Here is a 7,246-nt window from a genome sequence, read left to right on the forward strand (position 1 = left end):
GTCTAGTCTTGTTGTCCTTTTCCGCTGCATTTCGATAGATAATTGTTTTTATTTGTTTTTAAGTCGTGGAACTGTGTATTAATTTGTCATAGTGTGTACTCGGGCTGATTCCTGGACCGAGATTTAATACATGCTATTGTTCAGAAATTTGGCGTAAATTTTTGGGCGTGACAACTTCCAGCTCTGGTGGGGAAAGTTAAGCAAGGCTGAGTACAAACCACCGTACTCAACAAGTAACACGAAAAAGGGGGAGTGAATGATGCATAGGGGTTATCAAGGGCAGGCTAGGGTTAGTTGCATTAAAGTGGTTAAACAAATAACAAAGATTAAAATGAATAAAGGTAATTGAATATACAGTAAAGGATAAGTAAATAACGGTTGTAAAGTACCACAACACTGTCCAACGTTACACCACGTTGCAACAGGCCCAACTACTACTCAATGTTACACCACATTGCAGTAGTCCCGAGTGAAAACCAGTTTACTCAAGTTATTAAAGGTTCACTAATCACAGTGAAGCTAGGAGTTCGCCCGTAACCGTGGGCACGGCTATTCGAATAGTTTATACTCTGATCAGAGGTGCACTACTGTACCCACAAGACACGACTCCACTACACTTGAACGTGCACCGACATACCACCATGGTATACCGGAAAGGAGACCGTGATAGGACCCGTCACATAACCCTCCCTATTTAATCACACCACACTTCAGGTTTCACCCCCTCCTTTACACCAAGTCGGGCAGTCCCCTCTTGTGCCTTGGTAGATCCGGAAGCAGCAGAGGCTTTCGTTACACCACGATTGCCCGTCCATACTCCATCACGCCTACCCTTGCCTCGGTACGTCAAATAGTTCGCAGTCATGCTTCAAATCCCACCTTACCCATTTCGGCATGTGGTTAGCACTTAATTACTTCCATGGTTTCTCGTGAAACGGTCCTTAATTGCCATGGGTGCAAGTCTCAAAACCATGCACCCACAGCCCACCATTATCAATATTTTAGTTGACATTAACCCGAACCGGGTAATGAATCAATATTACAGCTATTCAGGACAAAGCGTGATTAAAGGTGATCCCATGAGCTACTTGTTCTAAGCACGGCTAAGCATTAACCTAGGCCTAACTCTAATCAAGTAACCCCTGGCCCATCAATGAATAAAGTTGGATAAACAACGGCATAATAATAAGGTTTACCCGAAAAAAATAAATACCGTAAATACTTTAATTAAAACAATGCATATTTGAATAAAGAAAGCAGGGAATTTGCAATTATGGGTCCAATATGTTCAAAGATGAGTGTCACTTGCCTTGCTCTGGCCCCTGGGGAACTTCGGCGACGATCTCGAAGTAAACCGACTCTTCGGCGGGGTCCGAATCTAGGCGACAAAGCACAAAAATAAATAAAACAGGCACAAACTCTGCTGAAACAGCAAAAGAAAGTATTTTTAATGGATTCTTGACAATTTCATGAATTTAATGAAATTTGAATGGACCTAAATGGAGACTAGATGAATTACTTATGAATTTTAGAAGATTATCTGTGTTTTTTAACTAAACAGAAAAGTCCTAAATCAATTATTGTGCAATTAATGGGGCTGCTGACGTCAGCAAGGAGAGAGGAGGCGCTGACGGGTGGGGGCCACCTGTCGGTGGGAGAGAGGGGAGAGGAGAGGCTAACAGGTGGCACCCGGGGAGGAGAGAGGGAGGAAGGGCGCGGTGGCAGCTGACGTGTGGAACCCATCGGATAGAGGGAGAGAGAGCAGGGGAGCGGGGAGAGTGGTTCGGCCGGCGGCGGCAGCGGCAGCGCACGGCGACGGCGCGCGGCATGGCGGCGATGGCGCGACGGCGACAACCAACATCCGGCGACGGCGCGCGGCGCAGCCGGGCAAAGCGGCGGTGATGGACTAGCGTGGCGACGACGATCGGGCGACGAGCGCGGGCGCAGACGGGCGCGGGTGGCGGCGGCTTCACGACGGCGTCACGAAGGCGATGTCGACAGCAGCGGGCGGCGGCGACGATGAGCTCCGCACACGTCTAACGACGGCTTGCGACTCGGTGGCGGTCAGCCGGGAAGGAAAAGAGAGAGCGGAGGAGGAAGGAGACGCTCACCGGCGGCGGCGACCGTGCGGGTGAGTCGGCGAGATCGAGGCAGAGGTGGTGACGCAGACGAGCGGCGCCTAGCTACGTTCGGTGACAAGATCGGCGGACGGCGGCGAGGCGACGAGGCGCGGCGGTGGAGAGGATGAAGGAGCAGCGCAGGGCGCGGGGTGCCCTCCGGTGGCGACGGGAGCCGGAGGAGGGTTGGCGACGCCGAGGCGGAGGTGACGGCGCGGCCGGACGGCGACGACGGGTGGCAGAGGGCGCGGTCGCACGTCGGCGGGGAACGGCGAGGCACAGCGGCGGCTTGGTGGCGGAGGGGAAAACAGCGGCGACGCGGCGGTGGGGAGGGGATTTATAGGGTGGCGGGGCCTGCTAGGGCGGGACGGAGGATGGAGACCGAGTCGGGCGCGGCGAGGACTCGGCGGCGGCGGTTGCGGCGCGGCGGCAGACTCGGACTTGGTCGGTGCGGCGCGGCGCGGGCTCAGTCACTGACAGGTGGGCCCCACCTGTCAGTGGCGTGAGGGAGGAGGGAGGCGGTAACGGACTTCGCGGGCGAGCGCGGGCGAGCGAGCTGGGCCGTGGCGGCCCGGCCGGGAGGAGGCGCGCGCGCGCGCGGGAGAGGAGCGGAAGGCTGGCTCGGCTGGGCCGGCCGAGCGGGCAGAATTGGGCCGGCTCGGCTAGGCCGCCCCAAGAAGGGAAAAAGAAAAAGGAGAAAAAATAAAAAAAAGGGAGAGGAGGAAAATTGGACTTCGGCCCAATTTGAGAAGGAAGGGAAAAAGAAAGGAAAAAGGAGGGAAAAAGGAAAGCCCCACTTTTGCCGAGTTTTAAATTAACTTGTTTGGCCAAATTTTATACTTCTGCAATTTGAGTTTAAATCCAGTTAATCGATTTGCGAGCCTCGATTTAATTTAATTAATTTCTTTTAGAGGGATTTTTCCTGAGTTAATTAAGCCAATTGCTATTTACGAATTTCTTTTTACGATTTTAGGCTTAGGACAAAACTCCGAGTGTGACAGCTGCCGTTGTTACCATAGTTTTTTATCCTGTTTATGGTTTCCACAGCATGTAGATCTTGTCATGGAAGCTGTTGGATCACGTCACCGGGTAGATCAGCAGCCGCACAGATGTTTTGTTGGGGCATCTTGAAGACGTCTTGGGTTTGGAGCAGGTTCCGCTGCATTTTTCGAGGTTGAATCTACAGCTCGGCGTGCGATTGTCACGCGCGGTGATCGCTCTCATCATGTTTTTGGTGTTCTTTATCATCTTCGGGTCGGCGCTCCTTAGCGAGTCGGGCCGCCTCCTCCTAATGCCTGCCTTCGGAGGTGTCTAAAATCGAGCAATCCTCATCCTGCTACGGTGTCGATGTTCTCCCTAGCATCGCTGTCGACCGAGGAGTCTAAGCCAGAGTCCACCAGCAGCAGCAACAATGACGGCGACGACCCTGAGTACCGATAGTTGGACCCTGACCTCGACGCCCCCGATGCGTAGAACCTTTGTCAGCTCTGCCAGTATTTATCTTTATAATTAGTGTCAACGATTGATATCGGCAATAAAATTATGGGGTGACTATTAGCATGCCTACACAGCCAGCCGATGCTGCCCTTGTGAATCAGGTAACTTCAACTCTGCATATCCTGTCATCTCCCTCGCCTCTTGCCTTACCTGACACCTTTCTCCCACAACATGGATAATTTCTTTTCTTTCGACGTCGGCCAGTACCTGGACCAATCTGAAGTCGATGTCGATAGGCCTACAGACTTGTCGGCCGATATCAAAGCACAGTTACACGACATTCTGGCCAGGCTGGACTATCTAATCAACACCTTGATCAACGATGCCGGCCCGATCAGGTCAAGGATTGAGGAAATACAAGACAAACTACCCGACGATTTGATTGACACCATTGCCCTGGTGGGTAACATCGAGTCCCATAGGCTCCCCGTGTTTTGGGCTCGTCAACAGATCGTGGATCGGGCTTCTCAAGCTTTGGTCCATGCCAGGATACACAAGTTGACAAGGAAAAGGCTTAAGGCGAAAAAGTCAAGCTAGATGTTCTCAGATCAGCTGCGCCCAGCTTATCAACGGCCTTTGATGGGCTCAGAGCGAAAAAGGCTGACTTGGAGGCCCAGCTAGCCAAAGTCGCAGAAGAACTTGCCGCTGTCTCACGCCCTGAGTTTTACCCAAGCCAAGAATTAATTAAATAATGCATTACAAATAATTTATTAATTAAAGTTAAGGAGAAAACTCAGTGTAATTAATTTATTTAATTTAATTGGAAGCTTTTTGGATGTTCTAAAATGTCCCGAAAGCATTTTGAATGATTAACAGGATTTATATTTGAACTGCAGTCAATAAAATTTGGTCTAATAAACTTAATAAAAATCGGCAAAATTGGAGGCAATTTCTTTTTTTTCCCTCCTTCCTTTTTCTTCTTTTTTCCTTTCCATCTTTTTCCCTTTTTCTCCCTCCCCCTTGCCCCTAGTCGCATGTCTCCCCCCTGCCCCATGCAGTGCCGCACTCCTCTCCTCCTCTTCTCCAAGCCATGCAGCCTCATCTCTATCTCCACCAAAAAAATCAATTCCAATTAATTAGAATTCTAAATCTTATCCCCTTGAAACATTATCTATTCCTTGTTAATAGGAGATGGGTAACAAGATCTATCTCTAGCTTCCCCCTATAAATACCCCCTAAACTCTTGCCTCTTTTCCCCGTCTCCCTCTCCCGTGCATCTCCAGTCGCCCCTTCCGCCTCCGCTACAGTTGTGCTGCCCCTATCCCAGCAGCTGCGCAGCAAGCCGCTAGCAGCCCTGCTGCATCCTGGTTCGCAGCACGTCACCGGCTGGTCTCTCTCCACCAAATTTCAGGTTCGCATATATTTTATTCTTGCGAATCAATCTAAATTAATCTATCGTTTAATTGTTCAGGTTTTCTAGCCTAACAGCGAGGAACAACCGCAATCCGTCGCTGATCTCTCCACCAAACCTCAGGTTTGCGTATGTTTTATTCATGCAAATCAATCTATCGTTCATCTACCGTGTAATTGCTTAGGTTTTCCAATCTATTAGCTAGCGTGAGATTGATCTACAGTGCGGAATTCAATTTCGTAAGCGTAGATTGATTTTACGTTACAGTCGTTTAGTTCTAGTTTAGCGAGTCGTTAAATCTCAATTTAACGGGTCGTTAAGTCCTGCCGTTGTTCCGCTAACAGTTCACGGTTTCACGTATCGGATCTAATTTGTCGTACGAATCTCTAATTCATGCATGATTTGGTTCTGTCAGGTGAATGCGTGCACTGTCTGCAATTACCGAGTCGTGTCCCAACCCGCGCTCAAAGTCTACATCACCTCACTCGGCCCACTCCTCATTTTCCCTATTCTCTCGGCCCAACAGCGCCGGCCCACTTCTCCCTTCCGGCCTGCTCTCCCTCCTCTCCTCCCTTCCCTCCCGCTGGGCCGGCCCATAGACCATAGCCCACTAGCGCCCCAAAGTCTAGGCCACCTCCCTTCTCATCGGGACACCGACAGGTGAGCCCACCTGTCGGGGTCGTCCCCGTCCTCCGTCTCGCCAGCATGCCGCTGCGCTGCGTCGCGCCGCGTCGCCCGCGGCGCCCGCGCGCTGTCGCCACGCGTGCCAGCGTCCTCGCCTCCGCATCCGCCTGCTGCGTGCCCTTGCCGCTGGACGCCGATCGCGCACCAGCGCCGTCGCGCCACCGGTTCGCACCGTGCCAGCCACCCCCCGCCCGTGGACGCTGAGCCGCTGTCGCCGCTGTGCTCTCGCGCTCTTCGGCCGTTGTCGTCGCCCCTCGGCCGGCCGTCACCCCGCCGTCTTTGGAGGCGTTTTCATCCTCCGGTGCCCGCCTCTCCCTCGCGTCGAGATGCCGCGCCGAGCCACCAGCCGCCGCCTCGCCGTGGCTGCCATCGGCCGCTGCCCCGCTGCCTTGCCCTTGCCGTGTCGCCCTCGCGCTCGCGTCGCCGCGCTGCGTCCGTCCAGCCTCGTCTACCAACCACCGCGCCGGCGCCATCGCGCTGCGCCGCTGACGAGCCGCGTGCCGCATGGCCACTCCAGTGGAAATCGCGTCGCCGCTTCCCCTCCTTCCTCAACCCGGTGAGCCCATTCTCTCCTTCCTCCTCCCTCAACTCTCCCCGGCCATCGCCGGCCGTTGCTCGCGCCGCCGGCCTAGCGCCGCCTCCCTCGCGTCGTTGCACCGCTGTCGTGCGCGCGCACGCCATCGGTTCTCGCCTCCGCGTCGGTCGTCGTTCGCCACCCTCTGCCGAATGTCGCCGCCGTCGGCCGGCATCACCACCTCCCCACGCCAGCTGAGTCCGACTCCACTGTGCCCATGTTCCGACGCCGCTCTCGCTCACCGCCGGCCGTCACCGCGTGTGCCACCGCCTCGCCGACGCGCTCCCGCCTTCACCACCGCCGGTGAGCAACTCCTCTCCCCTCTCGCTCTGTCTATCCTCTTCGCCGCCACCGCCGGGCTCCCCATGCCGTCGGCAGGCGCCAAGGGCCCCGTGCCGCCGCCGCCGGGTCGCCGCCCGACGTCCCCGTCGCCACACCATCGTGGTGCCGTTCCTGCCTTCCCTCGCGATCTCCTCTCGTTCTCGCATGCCGCCGTCGTCCCCGTGGTCCCGTCGCCGCCTCTTCTTTGCTCTGGTTTGCCGCCTTGTCGTCCAATCGCTGCGTCAGTCGCGCAGGCCGCCCGCTTCTGCGACGCCACCGCTCGTGCCTCGCCGTCGCCAGCCACGCACTCGTCCGCCTGCGCCACGCTCGCCCGCTGCACCCTCACGCTCTGTGCCGCAGCCGCGCTGCGTGTCGGCCTCGTCGTCGCCCTGGCCGGGCATGCGCCGTCGCCACGCCGCTAGCCGCGCTGCGCCGTGCCACCGCACCGCCGCCGCCAGCAGCTCGCCGGCCGGCCGCACCGTTGAGCCGCACTGCCTCGCCGAGACGCCGTGCCTCGCCTCTGCGTCGTTGCGCGGTCGCACCCGCATTCGCGCGCCGCATCGCCTCGCTTCGCCCGTGTCCGCAACGGCCGCGCCCGCGCTTTCCGCGCCACGTCGCCGTCGCCGCCGCGTTTGCCGCCGCCTTCTTTGCGCGCGTGCGCGACGCTGTCTCTAACTGCCACCTCCGCCCTAGCCGCGCCAC

The 7,246-nt window shown here is 55.9% G+C and overlaps 1 protein-coding gene across 1 annotated transcript; it reads left to right on the forward strand.

The window, feature by feature from the left end:
• Nucleotides 1-6,375: 6,375 nt before the first annotated feature.
• LOC121053487 (WAS/WASL-interacting protein family member 1-like) lies at nt 6,376-6,966 on the forward strand. The gene has a single exon (XM_040520455.1). The coding sequence runs from the start codon at nt 6,376-6,378 to the stop codon at nt 6,964-6,966; it is 591 nt and encodes a 196-aa protein (XP_040376389.1).
• Nucleotides 6,967-7,246: the final 280 nt, after the last annotated feature.

Source organism: Oryza brachyantha, chromosome 2 (assembly GCF_000231095.2).
Source record: "Oryza brachyantha chromosome 2, ObraRS2, whole genome shotgun sequence".
Classification (NCBI taxonomy): Eukaryota; Viridiplantae; Streptophyta; class Magnoliopsida; order Poales; family Poaceae; genus Oryza; species Oryza brachyantha.

What these genes read in the sequence shown, in the direction of transcription:
- LOC121053487 (XM_040520455.1), top strand. Translation starts at nt 6,376, where the DNA reads ATGTCGCCGCCGTCGGCCGGCATCACCACCTCCCCACGCCAGCTGAGT.